We start from the raw sequence: 25,394 nt of genomic DNA, 5'->3' as shown, positions 1-25,394 counted from the left end.
AGTTGTTGCAGGGGGAAAGAATGTGATGTAAATACATGACCATGTATAAAAATCTCAAGAAATAGTAATAAATGTTAAAAAATAAGAGGGACACAGCAACTGTAACATGAGTCAGATAACTGCCTGCCGGCTAGGTTATTTTGAGGAGCTCTTAGCTGAATTTACTTATCTGTGGAGCAGTTACAATAGCGGACCTGGCCTCATGAGGTCACACTACGAGGAATACTGGAGTTAGTTTGTGTTAGAAGAGGGCTGGTGTATAGAAGGCTCTGCTCTTGTACATAGTATATGTTTTTTAAAATGTTAAATGTTATAATGTCTTCAATATGGGATGTCTCTGACATGTAGATCACAAAGGAAAATACTTAAAACAGTATTTTACTTAAAAAGAAGCTGAGAATTCCAGTAACCGCTGTCTTGGTGACAGAAAAGATAATCTCCTCTAGTGGTAACTAGCAGAGGAGTCAGGCAAGACTATCAGGAAGAATTATTTCCTCAGGATGCTTTATTTCCATTGCAGTAATAGCATTTTTCTTTCCATCAATGTATATTTTACAAAGTAAATTATGAATGTTAAACAAGATAACTGTAAAACTAATACTGAAACAAGTCAAGGTATTTACACAATGCCCATAGTACAAAATAATTGACTGTTTACACCAATGTCTACTGATAGATAAAGCTTGTTGGACTGCATGATGAAAAGCAACTAAACGTCATTACTCTGCATGTCAGTTACTGAGTCTATCTGGTTAGCAATCCTAACATTGATGACTGTCAGATTTGAGAAACAAGGGCCTGTACCCTCCACAGTGACCCTAGCCTTCACTCTGTGGATCTTACCTCTCACACTTAATCAAATCAGCAGGCAGAGCCTGCTTACTCTGTGGTTCATCTCTCTAGACTGCACACGTGTACCGTGAAGGCATGTTCTTGTCCGTTTGGTTTACCCTCCAGAACTCCTTGCTACTATACCTATGGTAGACTTTTTTGGTACCTTGAAAGGCACCCTGGTTCCCAGTTGAGGAGGCTTGAATCTCAGAGACACTAAAAGGGACAGTAGGCATTTCATCTGATTCCCAGGAAACCAGACCCTTCACTAGCCTGCAGCCCAAGAAACCAGGCCCATCACTAGCCCACAGCCCTCCCTAGATTAGTGGCCATCGGGCAAAGCCCTAAGTCTTTCACAGGTAGAGGATGATCTCAAGATAGATCTCCATTATAATGAGCTACCTAAAGGCCTGGAGTCTTAGCCAATGAATTTCCCTTCCCAGATACTCCTCCCTGCAAAAGGTATTTAATCTCAGGCCCATTCTGTGAAGTGGGTATGGTTTTACTCATCCACTTTCCACCGTGACAATAAACGCCTTGAAACCGAGGACTGTCACTTTTCATTGGGATCTGCCATGGGGAGCTGTACAGAAGCCCTTCAACTACAGAGTCGCTATTTAATCTCCTAAAGAAATTCCCCCTGCGCCCAGACACCCCACCCCCAAACCTGCAGCCCATCGCCCAACAAGCCAAGGCCAAGGACTCTCCCTGTGGGACCAGCCAGAGTCCCCCCCCAACTGGGCTAGATCCAGCTCTGCAAGCCCCCACTCTGTCCTCAGATCTTCCCAACGGTACCCTGGATGCCCAACAGCCTGAGAACTTGACAGCCTCCGGGACCCCTGTGCCAGCTCTGGCTGAGTCCTGTGCCTCTCTACCTCCTGAGTGGTGTCCCGTGACTTCCCACAGCCAGACACGGCCCAGTGGTGGTGTCGGTTAAGCATGGGCAAACTCTACAGACTATGTCCTCTCTATGTGTCTACATACCCTGTATTCATCTCAGTATCATTGACCATGCTTTGTTCTAACCTGCATTCACTCAGCTGGACTCTGTCTAGGACCTGGACTTGAGTCACCAGATGAGAAGCAGGTATTCATTTGACTGGCAAGCTAGTAGCCAGCTCTTCCACCAAGCACAGGAAGTCTGCCTCCCCACGATAAATACAGGGTCCTGTGTGAGTCGACTGGGTGTGCCCAACAAACTGGCATCTCAAATCTCAGGGAGAACCTATGCCATCCTGAAGGAAAGGACATGTTCAGCAAAGTGGTACAGGGGAGGGGCAGGCAGACCCAAGGAGCCATAGATACTAGCCTGAGATGCACAAGTTCTAGGGAAGGGGCTGCAGGTAGGCTCAGGGGCCAGTGCTCAAGGATCTGTTCTCCATAGAGAGGCTGTGTAAACAACTCTCACAATCTGTTTGCAAGGGACACCTTTGCTCACCCCACCATCCTGGAGTGTCTCATAAAGGTAGATTTTTTTCACACTCAACAATGTCTGGCATAGGCCATACGTGCCCACCTTGAGCTCAGTCTCTGTCTTAGGGTTCTACTGCTGGGACAAAAGCAGCATGACTACAAAGCAAGTGGGGAGGAGCTTATTCTGCTGACACTTCCAGATTACAGCCCATTACTGGAGGAAGGCAGAACAGAAACCCAAGCATAGCTGTAATCTGGAGGCAAAGCTGGTGCGGAGGCCATGGAAAGGCCTCTTTACATGGCTTGATCAGCCTGCTTTCTTACAGAACTCGGAACCACCCACAGTGAGCTGGCCCATGCCCCACTGATCACTAAGAAAATGCCTTAAGAGTCTGATCTAATGGAGGCATTTCTTCAACGGAGGCTCCTTCCACTCTGATAACTCTAGCTGTGGCAAACAGACACAGAACAAAGCAATACAGTTCCCAAGGCCCTAATCTGTCCATGGCAGGTGGCAAAGCTTGCCCCTTGCTGTTGTTACTGTGAGAATGCATGCCCATTGATGTGTAGGACATACTCCCTAAATGAATTTCGTAACTTTCAACAGAATCCTTATTTTGGAATCCTACTTTTGGTGACAATGAAAGAGTCTTGCATCTCAGGACTTAATAGGATCAAATAAAATGTGCATTAAAAGTGAGGTAATATCAGAACCACAGATAAGGCTTGGCCTGATGTGAGGAGAGGGTGGTCCTGGACACAATATGCTCATGAGGATTCCTGTATACCCATACCCACTGGGGTGCTCTGCTACACGAGGTCTCTGCAGCCATTAAGAAAAGGAGGGGTTTTGTTTTTTGTTTTTTCCAAAACAGCTGCAGCTTTCTAATATAATAGTCATATATGTTTTAAGTTATGTTCAGAGCAGGGTTAAGACTTCAAGAACTATACTAAAACAAACAAAGGCCTAGAGATAGTGGACATGTGAACACCTTTTATCTTAATCCTCCTTTCAGTCGATAGTTTGCTTTTCCCTATTTAGCATAATGTTAGGCATAGATTGTGTATATGTTCTTTAATAAACCATATTAAGATAGTCTTTGTCCCTTAGGGCTTTTATCATGAAGGATGTTAGGTTTTGTAAAACAACCAACCAACCAACCAACCAAAAAACCTCTCTGCAGCTACTGAGATGACCATATATTATCTCAAGTCCCTATCCCTGCCTCTCCGGAATAAAGCCAACCTGATCGTGGTACATTTTAATGTGTTTTTAAATTCAGTTTCCAAGTATTTTAATGAGAATTTGTGCATGTAAATATCCATGAAGAAGACTGAACAATAACTTTCCATTTTGGTTGTGTCATCTGTGGTAAGGTATTACTGAATTTGCGAAATGAGCTTGGTAACATTCCACTCTTTTTATTTTGTAACTTTCCTTTCAACTTGAAACTACTTGGAATTCCAATTCCTTCATCTTAGCAGATTCTAAAATCTTAAATAACTGAAATTTTACTGAGTCTTTTTAGTATTCTCCAAGAATACTGTATTGATAACAAGCATACTAGCTGTCTGACAAATTTCTCCTCCAATCAGAATAAATCTCTTAGAAGCAAAGTTCAGAATTCTAAACATTTCAGACTCTGGACTGTCCCACTTCCTCCTTTACTCCCATAATTTGAGATACAGACTGAAACTAGCAAAGACTCCATTTCTTAAGGAATTCTCTTTCGATCACTCACAGCTCACAAGAAACAATCAATTCAGAGCTGTGTTACATTAAAAACAAAACAAAAACTACTGAAACCAGTGTTCTTAAAACGAAATGAATACAATATATGGCCACTTGGGAATCCTGTTCTTAGTAATTATATAACAAAGTTCCCGGAACTATACTCAAATACTAGAACAATGACATTAGCTGTTAATACAGAACCTGGAAGACTCGATCCACGAGCAATACGACACGTGCATCGGCCTGCAGACCTCCTTCCCTTCACTGCTTCCCATGAGTCAGACAGGACAGCTGTCATGACCCAGCTGAGAAGACAGGGAGTCTAATACTGAGAACAGGTTCAAGACTGCCAGAAGCAGGGCTCCAAAATTCTTTTGACTCTAGGTCTGACTAGTAACAGATTGTTGCTTAATTCACATACAGATTTCTACTTGCACTGTTTCCTTATCAAGGTTTTAGAACAATCATCTATCTCGACAGTGAGGCACCTCCCTCTAAAGTTTTGAAGAACATAACACTATAGAATATTTCCTGGTCGGCTTCCTGGTGTCCAAATCTATGTGCAGTGAAAAGAGCATGGGAAAGCCTGGCCATTTCACTCCTGATCGCGTCCTCTTTCCACCCTCCCCAGACTCCCCTCACTGTTGTAGTAGAAAGACTCACATTACAGATGCTGTGGGCAGGGGGCAGGAGGAGGTCAGAGAAAAATAAAGCAAATTCAACTTTCCCTATGTTTTGGGAAGATTCTCAACTACAATTATCGACAACATTGTAATTTATAATCAGAGATTTTCACACTTTAGTTAAAAATATACTTAAGTATCTGATTTTTGAGAAAAACAAAAGCAAAACTTGAGCAAATTTATTTAAAGAAGTCAATTTTAAATAAATACCATGACACAAAGCTTTAAAAATTTTTCATAACTTATCACATTTTTCTCTGTCCATTCTAATTACATCTAAAGCCTGGATACAGAACCTGGATACAGAATCACCGACATGGTGATTAGAATATTAATCTAAGTCAGTTGTTTTAGCAGCTGTTGGTACTCCCAGATCATTTTATTCCTGTGCAAGAAACCTTGAGACGCAATGACACTTTAACCCTTAAACCCCTCTGGTTCCTTCCCTCGCCCACGCCTGCCTCAATTCTCTCAACAGACAGGGCAGGGCTTCTTCCCACCTGCTATGTGTGCTGCTGGCAGCCAGAGGAGCTTTCCCATCTGGAGGAAGTCACTTTCCCAGAGGCTATGGCTGTTAAAAGAGAGTTTTCAACTGGACAGGATCTAAGATCACCTAGGAAACAAGCCTCTGGGCATGTCTGTAAGATTTTTAAGACTGAGGTAACTGAAGTAGGAAGATACACTTTAAACATGGGTGGCACAATATCATGGGATAGAGCCCAGGCTACATAAAAAAGTGAGCTGAGTACCAAGATTCCTCTCTCTGCTTCCTAACTGCAAAGATGGAGCTGCTTCATGCTCCTGCTCCCATGCACTTCCCACCGTGATGGGCTCTACCTCAAGCTGTGAAATGAAATTACCCTTTCTTCTCGGAAGTGGTTTTGTCAAGTATTTGATTACAGCAATGAGGACAGTAAACGGTGCAGCTAGAGTTGCTCTTATTTAACTGGAAGCAGAGGGAACTCTGACCATTTCTCCTCACTTGCGTTTCTAGAGTAACGACGTCGTCTTTGTAGATTGCCTGTAGACTACACTACACAGGTTCTTCAGAATCTCAATGAGAAATCAAACAACAATAAAGTTATATTAAAAGTTATACAAAGGAAACCAGTTGTTCCAAAATGTAAGAACAACTTGAAACTTTTAACTGAGGATCCATAGTGAGAATGGAATCCTCCAGACTAGACTGTCCTGTGGAAGCAGAACTACAATTGTTACCTCTGAATTCAAGCCGATCCCTCTAGGAAGCACCCAGACAAGTTACAGTCTTAGATCTACTACTTATCTGTTTCTTTGTTATTGTAAATTTTTTTTTACTTTACATCCTAATATCAGCTTGCCTCTCCCCTTGCCTTCTTCTCTGAGAAGGGGGAGCTCCCCTCTGGTCATCATGTCCCCGCCCCCTTCCCAGGGACTAGGACTAGGCACATTCTCTTCCACAGAAGCCAGACAAGGTGACCTAGTTAGGGAACAGGGTCCGCAGACTGGGAACAAACGCAGGGACAGCCCTGTCTCCAGCTGTTGGGGAACCTGCATGAAGACTTCAGCTGCACGTCTGTTACATGTTTCATTATCAGACGGATGAGGGGTTGATTGAGTGCTGAGCTGATGTGGAAACCGTCCAAGTCAGGTGGTAAATGTAAGTCTGGCCCAACAGTCAGTGTTGCTCTTTTTTTAAGAAAAGACTTGTCTTATTATTTTCACGTACATGTGCGTATGTATGTATCTGTATATCCCTGAAGACGCTAGAAGAGGATGTCAGATCCCCTAGAGCTATAGGAGGCTGTAAGCCTTCCTACATGGGTGCTGGGAACTGAACTCACATTCTCTGAAAACAGGTGCTCCCAACTGTGGAACCATTGCTCTAGCTCCCCTTCTACTTTTAACTTTTAAGTGAGAAGCTGTGAAACTCACAAGTTTTGTGACTTAATCCAGTCTCACTTTGACTCTGTCTTATGTGGCTTTTTCTAGTGGAAGCACAACTCAAATGCTCATTTGTAGGCAAGTCTGTGAATAGTGTGAGAGAGTACAAGTTCCAGGGCCGTCTGTTACAAAGAAACGTAGTACACAGCTATCTGTATCCAGAACATATGAGAACTCATCCGTCTGACTTCACTGCATGACAGCTGGGCAAACTCTCAGGAAGCATGAGTTAGGATGCACAACCTAGTACCCATCTCCACATGCTAGTCCATGGCTGCTGATTTCAGAGGAGACATATGCCAAGACTGCACAGGGATGCAGGGAAGGTCACAGTGCAGAGCATATGAAAACAAATGGACTGTGAAATCTCGCCTGTCCCATTGACTGTTATCAGCAGTAGCCTGGACAATCAAACGCCTTCTCTTTCACATGCCCTTAAATTGAATCAGGGGTCTGGTGGCAATTTTAGATCTTCTCTAATGAGCCTAAGTATTACTGTGGAGAATGCAGCCAAGTACACACCACAGGTAAATAACTGGGAACTTATCTTCAATCTCCTGCCCTTCCTAGATTCAGGAATACACCTTCTAACACACAAAATTCTTAGCCATTTCTATCATTGCTTCACATGTATAACACTGGGGTCCCATAGATGCTTACAAATGACACCCTAGAGAGCCAGGGAAATGCTACCTGGCAAGAGTTAAGTAGACTCTATTGTTTTGGTTCTTCTTTCCTGGAGGATCTCTAATTTTATTTTCTCCTCTTCTAGATTTCCTTTGTTTGGGTATGTTGGAGTTTGTTGAGAAGGAGGAGGTTGATGTTAAAGTTCCAGGAATGAAATTACAGTGTATTAAAGAGTGTGTGGGAAATAAGTCTTATTTTCCCTACAGGGGATACGAAACTTTGAAATTCAATCTCCATCAGAATGGTCCTGCTGTTCTCCTAGAACATAGGTCTTTATTTCCTTAACAAAATTTAAGCTAACTTTAATGAATTAAAAGACAAACTGTCTTTCTACCTCAGCTTTGTTTTAAGCCAGTTTCATGCTGTTATCTGCGCTGTAATTCATACTGTCAATACAATTTCTGATGTGTACAACTGTCTGTCTTATAACTATCTTGTAAAGAATTCAACTGTAAATAAATTATTACGTGTTAAGAAAAAATAAAACAAACCACTACCACCACCACCACCACCAACAACAACAACAAAACAATCTGGTGGCCCAGGGAAGTGCTTTAGAAATCTGACCGAGGCTGATATGGGAGGTCACGGAGTAAAGATCCTCTGGACAGGCAGCCTATAACCCTAATCCTAAAGGGTAGCTGGAGAAAAGTGACTCCTGAGAATTGTCCTCTGACTGACAAACACACACTTGCAGACACACACACACACACACACACACACACACACCATGGCACCCTCACATAACACAAGCCAAAAAACAAAAAAAATTAGTCCATAGAAATTAGAGAGCCTCTAACCTCTAGAAAGTGATCTGTAAGTAGTAGCTGTCATTGTTGCAGAGGGATCACCAGTTTCCTATGACCCCGCCTTCATCTTCTGATGGTCTTAAGAGTCTTTAATACACAGCTTTATCATTACACATATTAGGATGGACAAGTTCTAAAATGCAGGCTAGGAATGCAGGCTAAGCCATGCCTTTGTAAGGTCAGATTCATCACTGTGGTTTTCAGTATGAGAGTTTATAGCACGCTTACTTTGGCAGTTACCTAACTATATCATTCCTTACCTTGTGGAAGCAGTTTTCTTTTTTAAAGAACAAAAATGATTAGAATGGGAGGGGTGGTTATAGCTTGTCTGTTGACAGTTTGCCATGGCGGGTGAGGAGAGGCTGGAGAAGATAGATATGCCTGATCCTATCCTGTGTGGCCTCCATGGGGAGAGATATTGCAGAGAATAACAAGGCACTAGAGGAAAATTTTGAAAATGCTTTTAAAATTAAAGGGTAAGTTTAGTCTCCCCATACATAAGAACTGCTTTTAAGCACACACACAAAAATGTGAGAAACGGTCCCACAAACAGCCATTGAATAGAAGAAAGAGAGGAATCAGAAAGCTGCTCTTGAAAAACAATTACATTTACTAAGAGAGAACTGTACCAAAACAAACAAACAAACCAACAAAAAAACCAAAACAAACCAACAAACAAAAAAACCAAACAGCCTCAATAACAACAAAACCCAGGAATTTGGGAAGGAGCAGAAATGAAAGGTTCAAAATGAAAAGCCTCTGCTTTCTTTGGACGCATGCAGTATTTGCTGTGGTCTTTTCCTGGGGCGTGTCCCTTCCACAGCAGTCCTGGAGTATCTGGTGACATGCTGTGGGAGTGAATCCCAAGCCATGCCCAGCAAACCATCATTTCTTCACCCCTCACCTTCTTGTAAGTTCCACAAAACACACAGGGCACCTTCACCTACCACATTTACTATAAAATTATTATGAAAATATGGGGAGGCAGTTTCACTTACATGGTTAATGAAGAGACTCTTTCGTTTTTCTCTCACTGTGAAAACAAAAGATGGGACAAAAATGTTACAGGCTTGCATATCAACCCCTGTAGGTGGCAGAGGAATGAGCCTCTTTGCTATGCTCATATTCTCCTAGCAACCAAGTTCCCAGTTACTCATTTACCAATTGAAGTGTAAAGAAGCTGCATGAATGGTTGATCAACAGAGGTCAGTACATAGCCATTTAAACAGCACCATAACTATCTCAAGTCAACTGAAGACAGATTGTCATTACCTGAATGAAGTATTGGTGTATCTCATGAAAATTATATGTATCCAATACGTTAAGGTAATTGATGATTATTTACCTAGAACCCAAATGGTTTTTTATAGATCAGCATTATATGAATGAATTATTAGTAAGAAAATTGACATCCCCGATAGCAGACCAAGTGATGTGGCACAAAAGTGCTCTCCAGTGGAAGACACGTGTCTCCTCTAGCTACTACCATCAGCAAACACATCTGAGGCTCCAATCTACTTTCAAGGAGGCACGTGAGCCTCCCATATTGATTCGTCCAGCCTTGCTCTTGCTTATTCTGAATGGCATTGCATGCCTTTAGCCTCAGTTCTTGTCAGAACAGGCAACCTCCAGCCTCAGAAACCAGAAGGTTGCCAGAGAACACAGAGAAACTAAATGGTGTGTTGTCCTTTCAGGCTTCTGCAAGAAGAAGGCACTAACTCGACAAAGTACAGCCTCAGCTTTGCACTGAGCAAGCGTTTCTCCTGTAGTCTGTACCCACGAAACCCTCGAGCAATCCTGCACTTAGAACTGCTCTAGATTCCTAGGGAAACACTCTCGGTGCCTCCAATGTAACGGAGTCAAAGTCCTGGCCCAGCAAGTGAAGGGACCTGTTCTTAAACACTTGTAAATGAAAACTGAAAGAAAGAAACTGAAGATACCAGAAGACAGAAAGACCTCCCATGTTCATGGATTGGTAGGGTTCAATATTATGAAAATAGTCATCCTACTAAAAGCAAATTTACATATCTAATACAATGTCCTTCAAAATTCCAGTTCAGGGTCAGGCCTTTAATCACAGCACTCCAGCATCAAAAGCAGGTAGATCTCTTGAGTGATAGGTCAGTCGGAGCTATATTGTGAAACCTTACCTCAAAACAAACAAACAAGCAAACAAACTCACCCAATGTAATTCTTCACAGAAATTTTAAAAAGTAACCTTAAAGTTAATATGGAAACACAAAAGAATACAGAAATTCAAAGTAGCCAAAAGAATCCTGAACAATGAAAATGTTAGACAGCATCATCCCAGATTTCAAGTTATACTTCAAAGCTATAATAATAAGACCAGCAACTGGCATAAAAACAATCATTAGAACTTGAGACCCGTGTCTGTGTGTGTGTGTGTGTGTGTGTGTGTGTGTGTGTGTGTGTGTGTGTGTGTGTGTATGTATGTATGTTTATGCCCATACTTACATAGCCACCTGATTTTTGATCAACAGGCCAAAACTATACATTGGAGAAAAAGACAACAAATAGTGTGCTGTTAAAACTGTTTAGCCATCTGTGAAATGAAACTCAGTCAACATTTCAGATCTTGCATAGAACTCAACTTCAAATAAATCAAGGACCTGATGATACCCTGAATCTGTGAGAGGAGAACGTAGGGAATAAGCTTAACTTACAGGACTAGGAAAAGATATTTTAAACAGTATTCTGGTAATATAGGCTTCAAGACCTGCAACGGATAAATGGAACTTCTAACACTGAAAAGCCTCTGTTCCACAAAGTAAACTATAACTGAAGAGAAGAGGCAGTCTACAGAATGGGAAAAATACCAGCTACACCTCTGACAGACAGTTAGTCTACAGTATATAAAGAACTCAAAAAACTAAATGTCAAGAAACCAATCCAATTAAAAAAGTAGGACATGTAATTAATCAGAATTCTCCAAAGACAAAATACTAATGGCTGAGAAATGTTTTTGTAAAATGTTCAGTACCTGTAGCCATCAAGGAGATACAAATTAAAATGTATTTGAAGTCACACCTTACCCTGATCTGAACGGCTAAGACTGAAAGAACGAATGACACAAGTGTTGGTCTGGGTATGGGAAAAGGCACATGCACTCCTGGTGGGAACACAAATTACTGCAGCCACTGTGGAGATCAGAATGGAAGCTCCTCGAAAAGCTACCGACGATCCACACATGAGCTAGCCATACACTTGGTCTCTCTGCAAAGGACTGTATCCTACTATCTAGAGACCCAATCATCCATATTCACTCAAGTTCTAGTCACAATAGCCAGAATATGGAAACAGTCCAGATGTCTATCACCCAAATGAAGTGTTATATTTTTATAATGGAAAATCATTCAGCTAATAAGAAAATAGAAATTACAAAATTTCCAGGTAAGCAGATCTGGAATCATTCTGACAGAGGTAATCCAGGAAGTCAAACACTGCTTATTCTTTCTAATATGTGGATTCTAGTTTTGAAATTTTTACATATGCATGTTTAAAATATTGGAGTGCCCACAGAGGCCTGGAAATTAATAAAGGTCATGGGGGTAGAGGACACTTTAAGAGAGGGGAGACAGAACACAGGCAGTATGAAGAGGAATTGAAAGTAACGGAGCCAGAGGAGTAAATGGGGTAGAGTGGAAAGCAGGTAGGAGAGGGGATAGAACGGAGGGGAACTAATACCACTGTAGACGCTTTCTAAAATAAATATACATAATACAAAGTTTAAATGGAGTCATTCAATAAGGAGGGATGAGGGAAATGACAGCTCGACAATACAGACAACCAGGTGCCTCATGCTAGCAAATAAACCCCCAACATCGGAATGGGTTACCTCTTTCCGAGTTGTTTGCCAGTGAGGTTCCACTAAACACTACTAAACTTTGTGAGTTCAAACCAACTCACTTTGTGAGCACAAAACCAGCCGGCTCTACATACATAGGGCAGCAAACACATGCGCGTGCGCGCGCGCGCGCACACACACACACACACGCACGCACGTACTCACATACACATATATCGAAACAACTGCTGAGCCCTAGTTTGGAGTGCACACTGAACTTCCACTTTGTTGAGCTCATAACTTGACCAGAGGTCAAGAACACAATGGCCAGAACACAAAGTGTGCTGTAAGAGGATGTTAGCTCACACTTCCTAGCTCTAGGCAAGGCATCCTGGTGAGGTCATTTCCACAGGGATGCAGGAAGGGAGCTTGAAGTGTAAGCAGATCTTCATTTATTTCTAGATCCAGAGTCTGAGGATTGGGATACTCTGTACATTCAAGAGGAAATACAAATGAGCAAAGAGGCAACAGGGACAGACAGGACAATTTCAGACGTCTACACTCAGAGGAAGACACTGCAAGACAGAAAATATAAGGGCAGCAGGACACAGCAAAAATCCATCAATCAACTTGTTTCCACAGAGAATACCAGGGGATTTCTTTAAAAAACACAGAAAAGTCAACTAACTATAACCAGAAACGACTTCTCATTATAAAAGACATATTTATGTCAAATTGGAAAACGTACTGCACTATGAGGCAGAAGGAATGGTGTAAGTAAAACTTAAGGCCTGGGAAATAGCACAGAGAAAACAAACAGTAGCAATCCCAACACAGTATATGTTTGATGTATATTTTTAAGTCCTGCGTGCATGTACAGAAATGTGTACTTTTGAAATGGGTGTTTTTCTTCATAAACACCAATAGAAACAAGTCAATTTTTGTACTGGTATCAGCATTTTTGCTGACTATATTTTCATTTTTTGAAACATAAATGCACTTTGTCATATGTATTATATTTTTCCTACTTGATTCCATTTTTAGGAAAAATTTTCCACCATTTCATTTTTTCAAAAAGGGTCTTATTTTTTATACCAGGCTAACCCCAACTCATAGTCCCCCTGCCACAGCCCCGTGAGATCAGGAATAACAGGCATGTATCACCATGCCCAATCTCTGTACTGCTTTCATAAGTTCACATGTATACTTGTCCTGCACTAGGGTGCCCATGATTTCATGAATCCACTGAAACAACTGAGCTAACAAAGTCACTAGCACAGCCTCTTGCACAGGATGGAGGTGAGGAGTTATTACGATGACTCAAGGTATCCGTTGGGTACATTACTTCAGAGCACTGCTACCATCTTACAGACCTGACCTATTCCTGGTTTTTCCAAGATGTTCAGAAGTAACTCTTAAATGTGTCCAAGACTAATTTATCTGTAGTAAGGAAAACTAGAAGTAGAAAGATAGGCAGTAGCAGTTGAAAAAAGAGCTAACTTCCACTCTCAGCTGAAGTGCATCTTCTTTCCTCTCAGACCCTGTGCTCTGGCGTAAGGTGCTATGGGTAGCATGACTCTGAAACCAAGACCTGTAGAGAGGATGGCGGAGCCCTAGCCAAAGGAAGAAACTCAGTGTAAAAAAGCTGCTGGGCTTCAGTTGTTTCGACTGTGGTGCTTAGAGCTCTGGTAGACTGGGCATTCTTCCCATCTTGCTTGTCTCAGAACCACTTACCAACTTTACTTGAAAGATGAAAAACATATTCAGGGACTGGAAAAATAGTCCATTAGTTGATTATTGTTCTTTCAGGGGACCTCTGTCAGGTTTTCAGCACTTACATGGGGCAGCACACAACTTCCTACAACTCCAGCTCCAGGAGGATCTAATGTCTCTGGCCCCCGTCCCCTCAGGTTATCTTCCATGTGTACACATAAGACACACCCACACACTTTTAGATGTGTACATGCAAAAACAAAAACTTGTTTAAAAAGACATACCTACAAAGAACAGATAAATAGCTGGTTATGGTTCTGAGCTTCTAGTCACTGTGGACTTCGGGATATCCTCCCAAGATATGTAGCTGTTCTGTTTGGTTGTGTTTATCTGTTTGTCTCCCAAGTGCTAAGAATAAAGGCCTGCATCACTACACGTGGCTTTTAGCTGTTATTACAAGATGTCTGTGACATTATATTTTTATTTCTGCAACCTACTTGATGTCATGGCTCAGGTAATCAAATGCATATTTAATTGAAGATAGGCTACTAAGCTATGAAACACAGAGAGAGTTGTTTGGTATTGATAGAAGGGGAGGAGAAGATGTTCAGAGATGAAAGATAACTAGATATTACTTGTGACCAACAGACCACAGCACAAGGCTGTTTACCAACAGTGGAATGAGATTATGAAGACAAGGGGAGAGAACCCTACCCTGTTGGGCAAACCACTACCATTCATTTCTGTTCTGTGTCTGTATTACCTGATGAAGTCCCCTAACCATTGTATCTGGGGACACTATTAGGCTATGGTAAAAGCAAGTAAGAAAACCTTTGGCTCTAACTGACTGCATCAGAGTTTGTACTATGCAAACAATTTTGTCCAGATTGAAAAGCCCGATTCTCAAAGAAAGGCAATGGTCATTAGAAGAGCAACCACTGCACCTGAAAAAAGTATCAAGGCCACAGAGCTGGCCTGGCCAAGAGACTTTATTCCCCACTCCCCCATCACATACACAGCCCTTACCTCATACAGCTCAAGGGATAATTGTGGAGAAAGAGGACAGGTTAGTCATACTAAATTCAAAGTGGGAAGAACAACTGCACATTTACTACCTGGGTAAGAAATATCTATGTTCCCCTGCCTCTGCTCTGATCCTTTAGTAGTTTGTAGTGACCCCTAATCATAAAATTATTTTCAATGCTACGTCGTAACTGTAATTTTGCTACTGTTAGGAAGTGTAATGTAAAAATCTAATTTGCAAGACACCTAACCCGTGAAAAGGTTGGTTGACACCCCACAGGTTGAGAACCACTGCTTATGAAATGGTTATATCCCTTTATAATAAAGCTAGACGTTGAGGGAGAAAGTGAACTGCTACATAAAGCCATCTCATAATGGTTCAGCTGCTGAGAATGAAGTAGTAAGACTCCTTTATCCTTTCCTTCCCCACGTTTTATCAACTTCCTACACCTGGTAGCAACATACTTAGAACAAACTGAAGAAAACAATCTCTCTTCTTAAGCAAAAAGTAATATAGATAAATCGTCTTTACTTATAACAGTTTAGACAGTTTTGGGGTTGCTGGCACATACCTGTAATCTCAGTACTGAGACTGAGGCAGGAGGAATGCTGCCTTCCATCCAAGCCAATATGGGACACAAAACAAGACATTGTTTCAAAAATCCAAATCAAAAAGTTCCCTCTGAATGATGAGATTCAATGTGAAATAAAGTAAGTCATCATAGAAAAGCAAACTGTGTCTTGACATACGGGACTTCAAAGGGCAGTTCACAGAAGAATAGCATAAAGCAATAGTTACAGGCCTCGGAACACGGGACACGGAACACGGGACATGGGACATAGAGGCTGATTACAGGTAAAAAGGCATAGTTGGCTAGGAATCCCAGTCTCTTGTTTGGTTACACAGATGGGTGAATACGGTTAATTATGATGTACTGCATAATTAAAAAGAGCCAGAAGAGAGAAATGTCATTGTTCATAGGCCAAAGAAAACAGACTGATAAGTGAGATGGCATCAAGCAATCTACAGTTCCAAAGTTCGCCAGCACACAGCACATAAAAAACTGCTGAGGAGTAAATAAATTAGAAAAAAAAAAAGTGTATTTTGTCATACGATAATTCAAGGCTACAAAGAGAGTAAGGTCTCGAGCTCAGGTGCTTACAGAGCTAAAATGGCCAGAGATTGGTGCATAGCAGAAGGCTGAGGAGAAGCAGCTCCTCTGAGTACAGGATGCACACTCTGCCAGCTCTGTGCACAGGCTCTAAAGCAGGGCTTCACAACCTTCCTAATGCTGCAGGCTCTTCATGTTGTAGGGACCCCAAACAGAAAATTATTTCACTACTATTTCATAGCTGTAATTTTGCTACTATAATAAACCATAATGTAAATATGTTAGTGCAACCCCCAAAGGCTCCCATCTGAGTCACCAAGAAATCCCGTCGGAAAGGCAGACTCTACGGGATGAGGAGAGATGATGTGGAATTAAGGAGCGAACAAGAAAACACAGACACTGCAACCCGGCAGCAACTGTTCCAACTGGCCATGTATATGAATAGAGCAATGGTAGCTTTAAATTTTCTGTATCAAGTTGTTCAAAGTTGTTTCATAAAGTAAATAACCAATTCTCTCAACCACTTCACTCAAAAATAAGTTGTTAGAGTTGCCAAGATGTATAAAAGCACATCTTAAAAAATCACTGACTGTTCACTAAGGAGAACTGTTTTTAGCAAATGGCTCTGCCTGAAGATACAGCAATAAGGGCCACAGGACTGAAATGTCCCCTTGAATCCCAGGCCAGGAAAGCAATCTGAATGGAAAGAGCAGAGAAGGTTTCTTTTCTTCTTGTTTGTAATACAGAACTCAGTTATGTCTGCATGAAAGGTAGAAAGCCCTAGTAGTTAGGAGAAACTAAAGCAATACACAGATTTGAAGTTCTAGTAAAAAGGAAGAAAGACAGAGTCTAGCAAAATGGCCACAGTCTATTTCTGGAATAATCCTTCCCCTAGTTAGGTCACTTCCTTTTCCCAGGACAATCACAGTGTGTTACTCACCCAGAGGCTCTGACAATCACAGGAGATAATAGGGAAGATATCTCAGCTCGACAGAAGAGTCCTGTCCGCCAGACAGCCTGACACTAGTTTCTCACCTCACCATTTTCAAGTTTTTGAGGAAAATCAGTTTTGATCCTCATTTTCACCACAGTCCCATACATATCCCACCTTCTTTTGCCTGCAATATGCTATACCTCTCGGCAGCTTTTCATTTGTTAAAGAGAAAAGTTTTGGGTTGACTTTTTTAACCTAACAGACTGGAAGTATCCTTCTCCAGTATTTGATGTTTGCTGGTTTTTCTTTTCTTACTCTTGGAGAAATCTTTCAAAAGTTTGCTTGATAATCATCCATGTTGTGTCAACACAGTATCCTACCAAAACTGACACCCACCCTACTGAAGAGCTCTAGTCCTCATACATAAACCACTGTTTTAGCTATGTTTGTCTTCTTTGTGGTCTCTGTAGGACCTGAGCTGAATTAGAACCATTAATCTGTCCAGAGTCAAGGGTAGAACCAGACATACCTTGGTCACCTTGCCATTATGCCCTACTTCTCCACTGGTGTCCTAGAAGATTTATAAAAACTGAGTTTGTATTATCTTTCCTCTCCTTTGAAACCAATGGCCAGAGAACAGTGAGGTAAATAAGAGGCTAAGAAGAGATAAGCCTGCACCATAGGAGAAACACACACACACCTAGGACAGACTGCGAGGATTCTAACATCTTCAGAATGACCTAGTTACCTAATGTTTGGTGAAAGAAAAAAGGGGCGGGGGGGGGAAGAGGAGGAAAGAAATGAAAAGAAAGGATTTGTATCTCTTGTGCAGGTTCAACTGAGCTGATGAGTGATAGGAAGAGGGTTAATTGGCTTTCATGTAAGGTTTAGATTTTTGTTTTACTTAATGTCTGACAAATGAACACATCTGATCTTTCAGAACTTCATAAGTGTCATGCCCTAAACTTTAGGACCTAAAGGGAAATTTCTGACCCAATTAACTTTCACTATAGAATGCTACCATTTTGCTAATGGCAAAATGATGATAGTTGCTTCAAATGAGACATTGTAAAAATGTAACTCATTACCACAGAATAACCAAGAGTACCATTACACATAGTAATTCATGGTTACTAAAGAGAACTCTACCATAAATGAAAAATCAAATCCTGGCAGTGTCCACATTTAGGTTAACTATATTTTTAAAGGCAAATAAATTAATAACCTACCGTCTGTCTGAGATTTGCTGAGGAATATTGTGCTGGCCCGAGGATGGTCTGAAGGATTGAATTCCATGTTTAAATCTTTAAAGAAAGAAAGAGAGATTAAGTAAATAACAAGTTGATAATTAGGTAGAGTCATGATTAATTTTCAACTTTTCCATCTTAAACTGTTGGTATAGTCTATGACTGTGGAAGCCGTATTTTGTGTTAGTAGATTCTTTTGGTTCCATTAAGAACACTACTATTGAAAAACTCTGGAAAACAAACAAACAAACAAAGAAACCAAAAACCCACCCATATCTGATATGCTCCCATAGGGGAGCTAGTGGTCTGAAACTCCACTGTCTTTTGAAAATTCTCCCCTGCACTGAGAGGCCCTGAAAAGTTAGGGCAGACTATTACACACAATTCTGTACAAGTTCTATACCTATGTTAGAGCATGTGCTCCTCAGAAGTGTACAAATGATGTCTGAGGTCATTTCAGGTCACTGGCATGATCACACGAAAAGGTACTGTTTGAAGTATATAGGTAATGTGGGATCTAATGTGGGCCATGGCAAGTATTCTATTCAATCCAAACTTAAAAAAAACCAGACTAACACATAGCAATCAGAAGGTTTTGAGAGCAAAGAGAGTCACATGCATGACCCTTTTGACTGTGTGTGCACACATGCGCACACCCAGAGAAAGAAAAGCATATACCCTTATTTTCAACATCTCTGGACAATCAAGCCATCTGGTAGCACTAGACCCCTAATATGGCAGGGGCTACAAGTCCTTGTTCTAATCTTCCTGTCTTCCCATTCCCATGGGCATTTGGTTTGCAGCCCCAGCTTTATCTCCAAGGATCAAGGGCTTCTCTATTTAACTTCATATTCTATCAAAAGAATCCCAGTCTAAGTTGTACAATAACAAAAGAACCGTTTGACACCAGAGCTGGGAAATGGGTAATCCAGGCAGGAGAATGAAGTCCAGGGAGAAGAGAACATCTAAACACGCTGGAGAGCCCGGATGACCATTCAGCTTCACTCACAGTGAGTACCAGGAAGAAAGTATTTGGGATTAAACCATTCCAACAATCTTCAAGAACTCAATCAACACTAAATAAAACAGTGCCTGTCTTTAGCTTTAAGAAGCAATGAACTAAAGGTAAAAGGAGAAAAAACAGGATAGTCATAAAAACAATGAAGACAACACTAAATGTTGGCTCACATGGGTGCTGACATATTCTGGGCAAACATAAATGGGAGGCAAGTTCTTACAAACAAACAGTTTTTAACTGTTCGCCATATTTGATTCAAGAAGCAAACTCCGAGGAGACAGACGTCATTGTGGTTGAAGTGCTTACTTGGTAATGGAGAAGGCTAACGTTTAAATCACCAGAGCCTACCTAAATGCTGAGTGGGTACGGTGACTCACCTGCAACCTCAGTCTTAGGGAGGACAGGCTTTACCAGTGAGCTACACGTCTGACTGAAAGATCCTGTCTCCAAGAACAAAGTATAGATCAAAGAACAAGGCTCCTCCACACACATGCACACATATTTGCATCTGCCCAGAAAATACACCCATGCATGCACTTGCATACCTGCACACAAAACTGTGCTCAAATATACACATACCACACACACAAATGAAAACAAGCAAAAGAAAAGAACAATCACTGACAGACTCAAGTAATTTAGACCTTCTGGCACTTTAACTTCTGCTGCAAGACATTGGAGTTTCACAGGTAAATAAATGCCTTGAGGAGGAGGCTCTATAGGGAGAAGATGGGAAAGGAAGACACAATCTTTCAAACTTGCTTGAACCTGAACTAAATAAAGAGTCCTGATGTGAGATAGTTTCTTCCTATTCAGGTTAGGATCTTGTTACTTTAAGAGAGAGGGAGGGAGGGAGGGGGAGGGAGGGAGGTTGCAAATATGTTACTTAGTATTTATGAGGACTTCTATATAACAAAGATAAGAGCAAACATAGAATGCTAACCAGAGCAGGTAACCTTCAGAAAGCATCCCAGTCACTAGAAGAGAAGGTGCGTTTGTTGCTTGAGATAGGTGCTGGCACAAAGGTTGCCTAGATGCTGTCATAACCTCATACATTCAAACCTGTACCATCCATCATAAACTTGTCTATCAGACCACTTTAACTCTCCTTTACCATTAAAACACAGCAGACAGGGCTTGTTAGAAAAACAAAAGCAACAGATATACTTCCCTGCTGGTAGTCACAATTATAGGACTCTTGGGTTTTCTCAAACTGAGAACTTATTTTTATATCGCAGACACTGTTCTGGAGCACGGAAGGCTGGCAACCAGAACTAAAACTGGGGCCACCACAGATTGAAAGGACTCCCAAGAAGAGCACATACATATTGTTTCAGTCCACCTAGACAACACAGTAACTACCAACCACTAAATGCAAGAGTACTGTACTGACACAGAAACAGACATACCTATGTCACCCACCAGGAAGCAGTGTGATATACTAGAAAATATGCACAGACATAATAAACACACAGCACGCAGAATTATTGGGTTTCATCTAAATAAAGCATATGAGCAATTCTTGCTTTTCTGAATGAGCACACTTTATAAACATAATCTTAAACCTTGTCTCCCCAGAAGGCCTAGAGCCTGTGCCTAAAGTAAATTCACATATCTCCCCAAACTTTACATTTTAAAGTGAAAATTCTAGAGGGAAATCTTCCTCTGCTTCTAAACAGAGCACACTCTACTGCTAGTGAGGTAGCAAGGACTCTTCAGTAGTTAGACATGACAGGGAACATTTCCCTAAATGTTGGTACATGACTTTATTTTCTTGAATCCTAACCCTTAGTAGTAGTTCCTAAATATAAAAGGCAGCATACCAAAATTCAACACTGAGTACAAACAAGAGGTTACTACGGCTACCTGAGTGTGAAGAAGTAGCAGTTGAATCTTTACAATGTAAAGGTAGGTGCTCTGTTCTCAGATGGCTTTTGTACCACCCCCTCGAAAACAAGCAAAACTCCAAAACGAAAACAAAATAAACCCCAAACAAAAATACTTCTTGTGTTGAGATTTAACACTCACTATAAAGTTCAGGTAGCTGAAACCTCAATTTAATCCAGCAGTTAAAGAAGATTAGCACTGTAGAGCAATCAGGGGAGCCCTCAGAACTAGGTGGCTTTGCAGGCAGACGTCGAGATCAGGAAAGATGGAGTACACTCCTGGTCTCTACCATATGGCCATCACCAGAAGGGACCACAGCTGTGAGTACACTCCTGGTCTCTACCATATGGCCATCACCAGAAGGGACCACAGCTGTGAGTACACTCCTGGTCTCTACCATATGGCCATCACCAGAAGGGACCACAGCTGTGAGTACACTCCTGGTCTCTACCATATGGCCATCACCAGAAGGGACCACAGCTGTGAGTACACTCCTGGTCTCTACCATATGGCCATCACCAGAAGGGACCACAGCTGTGAGTACACTCCTGGTCTCTACTATATGGCCATCACCAGAAGGGACCACAGCTGTGAGTACACTCCTGTGTCTCTACCATATGGCCATCACCAGAAGGGACCACAGCTGTGAATACACTCCTGGTCTCTACCATATGGCCATCACCAGAAAGGGACCACAGCTGTGAATACACTCCTGGTCTCTACCATATGGCCATCACCAAAAGGAACCACAGCTGTGAGTACAACCCTGGTCTCTACCATATGGCCATCACCAAAAGGGACCACAGCTGTGAGTACATTCCTGGTCTCTACCATATGGCCATGACCAAAAGGGACCACAGCTGTGAGTACACTCCTGGTCTATACCATATGGCCATCACCAGAAGGGACCACAGCTGTGAGTACACTCCTGGTCTCTACCATATGGCCATCACCAGAAGGGACCACAGCTGTGAATACACTCCTGGTCTCTACCATATGGCCATCACCAGAAGGGACCACAGCTGTGAATACACTCCTGGTCTCTACCATATGGCCATCACCAGAAGGGACCACAGCTGTGAGTACACTCCTGGTCTCTACCATATGGCCATCACCAGAAGGGACCACAGCTGTGAATACACTCCTGGTCTCTACCATATGGCCATCACCAGAAGGGACCACAGCTGTGAGTACACTCCTGGTCTCTACCATATGCCATCACCAGAAGGGACCACAGCTGTGAATACACTCCTGGTCTCTACCATATGGCCATCACCAGAAGGGACCACAGCTGTGAGTACACTCCTGGTCTCTACCATATGGCCATCACCAGAAGGGACCACAGCTGTAAGCCGAAATTAATGTCTTGATTCTTGGTTCAGTTTTCCACAGTACAAGAAAACTAATACAGTGAATACGGGGGTAGACCACTGTGCACCGTTTTCATTTACTTATTTACTAACTCCAGGGTCATCAACCACTGTCTGTGCTACACCACAGTGAAGTATCATGGAGAAAACAAACTGAAACCCCAATGAGAGTGACTTCACATGAAAGGAGATTTTTCTGGCAAGTTGGTGATTTCCCCTTAGCCAAAAATGGAGTAGAAATAACATTTTACATTATAAAATACCTAGATGTGACATAACTTCTACCAACTCTGAGTCTCCTTCGTTTTCCTTCTTGGTAAGGTGGGCTGATCATACATGGCTGAGAAGACCAGAAGTTACTCTACGTAAGGGGCCTGCTTAATGGTTAGTTAAGAAAATCAACCATCACCTGGAAGGTAGGGTCTGTCACAGATTATTTTGATAACGTTAACTGAAGTTGAGGTGGAAAGACCTGCCTAGTCCTTCCCACCTGGTAAAACGAGCCCATAAATTATGTTGTGCCTTAGATGTGACTCCCATGAGCTAGGTGGGGGGAGAGAGGAGGTGCACAAAGCTGATGAAACGTCTGGAGTGGACAGCATTCCCTCAGTCCATCACCCTTCTATTCTGAAAAGACTCCTGTAGTCTCTACCTGGAGAAGCAGTCAGAGACTAACTGCAACCCATGTCAACAAATCCAGTGCCTAGCATTTCCAAGCGCTGCTGCCTCTGTCACAGTGAGGCTCATTTTGACTCTGGTCTCAAGATAGCTCTGCTACCCAGTCTCCTGGTTTCCATGAGATTCTAGGGGTAAGAAGACAACAAGGTGGAGAAACCTCAGTGAAACCAAGTTAACAAATGAAGCAAACAGAACAGGCCCTGTCCACTGACAGCAAACCAGTTCAAACAGCAACCCATCAGAAACATTCAAACCAGTCCCACAATAAAAACTATTCAGAGAAAAAAAAAACATTTTATTACATTGTGATCCTATTCAGTCACTAGGGTTGCAGCTGAGATAAATACATAGTTTTCTAGAGCATGATGGAATCTACATACTAAATTCCTTAGAGTCCGGACACCTACTAGGCAAATGCTCTGAACTGGGAAGAGGTCGTGGAATAAAGTGAGGACTATGGACTGTGGGTATGCTGTGGAGTGAGGAGTAGCAGGAGGAGGGGAGTCTACAGAGTGGTTTCCTTATGTCCTTACATATTCAGACAACTAACTACAACAGGAACAATATGCTTGGACACACCACACATGGGCAGCAGAGATGTCTGCAAAACTCATCATGTGTTTCTACTTGAAAGCCTTAACCCATTTTTTCATAAATATACATCAGAAAGAAGGTAGTGAACACACCATTGCATAAGTGTCCCCCAAAGAATGTCTAAGATACTGAAGGATGACTCTTAAAAGGTGCAGAATTAGTTAGCAACCAGCCGACCTTCTCAGCTTCTGAATATTCTCACAGACCCATCTGTACACTTTCTTGTAAAAATCCAATTTCAACAGAGCTTGGCAGTAAGCTTTTAAAACATGCCCCACGTCTGATCATCTTTCAATCTTCTAGTGATGCCTGTTACTCCAGTTGTCTTAAAGAACCTTGCAGTGGTAAAGGATAGGATTGAGTCAACCAACATCCCTCCCTGACCCAAAGACGACTAACTCCACAGTGGTCAGGGACAAAACTACAAAAACTACCCCTTGGAAAAAAACTAATGCTACTGTTCCTTCTAGGGGAAGAGGATGGTATTACCTGCAAATTTCCATTAAACAAAGAACACATATGGAACAGCTCTTGTTCATTGTTCTCAAAATAACAAGAAGGAAAAAAGAAACTAAAAAAATTAAATAGTTAAATTAACAGGCATTAAAAATTTCAGAAAAAAATCGAATTCCCATTTCTACATTTAGGATTTTCTTAGAATTTTGTTTTAGGAGAAGCCTGACACAATTTTTAATTCATGATTTTAGCATGTGTTCTGGATAGTTTTATGTTAACCTGACAAAAGCTAAAGTCATGAGAGAGAACCTGAATTTAAAAATGCCTTCATAAACTCTGAAGACCATTCTCAGCATTTCATCCAGAAAATGTCGACATCACTCTGAAGGGCTCATAGCCATTGTGAAGGGCCCCAGGGGAACTCTGCAGAGGGGCTTCAATCACATCAATGTACAGCTGAGTCTTCTTGGAAAGAAAAAGAAAAGGCTCCATGTTGACAAGTGGTGGGGTAACAGGAAGAACTGGCCACTGTCAGAACTGTCTGCAGTCCTGTTCAGACCACGATGAAGGGTGTGACACTGGGCTTCCGTTACAAGATGAGGTCTGTGGATGCTCACTTCCCTATCAACGTTGTTATTCAGGAGAATGGGTCTTTGGTTGAAATCCGAAATTTCTTGGGTGAAAAACACATCCGGAGGGTTCGGATGAGGACAGGTGTTGCTTGTTCTGTCTCTCAAGCCCAGATGGATGAGATAATCCTTGAAGGAAATGATATTGAACTTGTTTCAAATTCAGCAGCTCTGATTCAGCAAGCCACAACAGCTAAAATCAAGGATATCAGAAAGTTTTTGGACGGCATCTATGTTTCTGAGAAGGGAGCTGTGCAGCAACCTGACGAATGAGACCTCAGTTTCCTAGCTTCAGAAACAAGATCCTGATCACAAGTATAATTTGGGCTCTTTGGGGACAATAAAAGGCTTATATATTGAAAAAAAAAATGCCTTCAGAAGACCTTGGTGCACGAAGCCTATCGGCTGTTCACTTACGTAGTGATGAGGAAAGACATCGCCCATTCTGTGTGATGCCATCCCTGGGCTGGTGGGCTGGGTTCTATAAAAAGCAGGCTTAGCATGCCAAAGGCAGTAGCACCCTTCAGGCCCCTGTATCAGCTCCTGCCTTCAGATTCCTGCCCTGTTTTGAGTTCCTGTCTTGATTTCCTTTGATATGAATAGTGGTGTAGGAATCTAAGCCAAGTTGCTTTTGTTCATGGATTTACAGCACAGCCAAAGAAACCCTAACAGAATAGCATGGGGGACTCATGTAACTGAGCCTCTTATGAGGGAGTTTAAAGCTGGGACCAGTGAAATGTCTCAGTGGATGAAGTGCCCCAAACGTACCAGCCTGATTTGATCCCTGGAATCTACATGGTAGAAGGAGAGAACTGATTCCTGAAGTTTTCCAGTTCTTTACATGGGT

At 41.9% G+C, this 25,394-nt stretch overlaps 1 protein-coding gene and 1 pseudogene across 1 annotated transcript in view; one reads left to right on the top strand and one right to left on the bottom strand.

Annotated features, from left to right (window-relative positions):
- Ccny (cyclin Y) overlaps positions 1-25,394 on the bottom strand; it is a 103,937-nt gene that overhangs the window by 21,553 nt on the left and 56,990 nt on the right. The window contains exons 2-3 of the mRNA XM_032885290.1: positions 17,898-17,972; positions 9,080-9,114 (exon numbers count right to left, since the gene is read on the bottom strand). Of these exons, the coding sequence (XP_032741181.1) occupies positions 9,080-9,114; positions 17,898-17,972 (110 nt within the window). The remainder of the gene's footprint in view (positions 1-9,079; positions 9,115-17,897; positions 17,973-25,394) is intronic.
- Positions 21,547-24,820, top strand: LOC116883893 (annotated as a pseudogene).

The sequence above is a fragment of the Rattus rattus genome, chromosome 14, assembly GCF_011064425.1.
Source record: "Rattus rattus isolate New Zealand chromosome 14, Rrattus_CSIRO_v1, whole genome shotgun sequence".
In the NCBI taxonomy this organism is placed as follows: Eukaryota; Metazoa; Chordata; class Mammalia; order Rodentia; family Muridae; genus Rattus; species Rattus rattus.
This window is presented reverse-complemented; position numbering and strand designations above follow the sequence as displayed.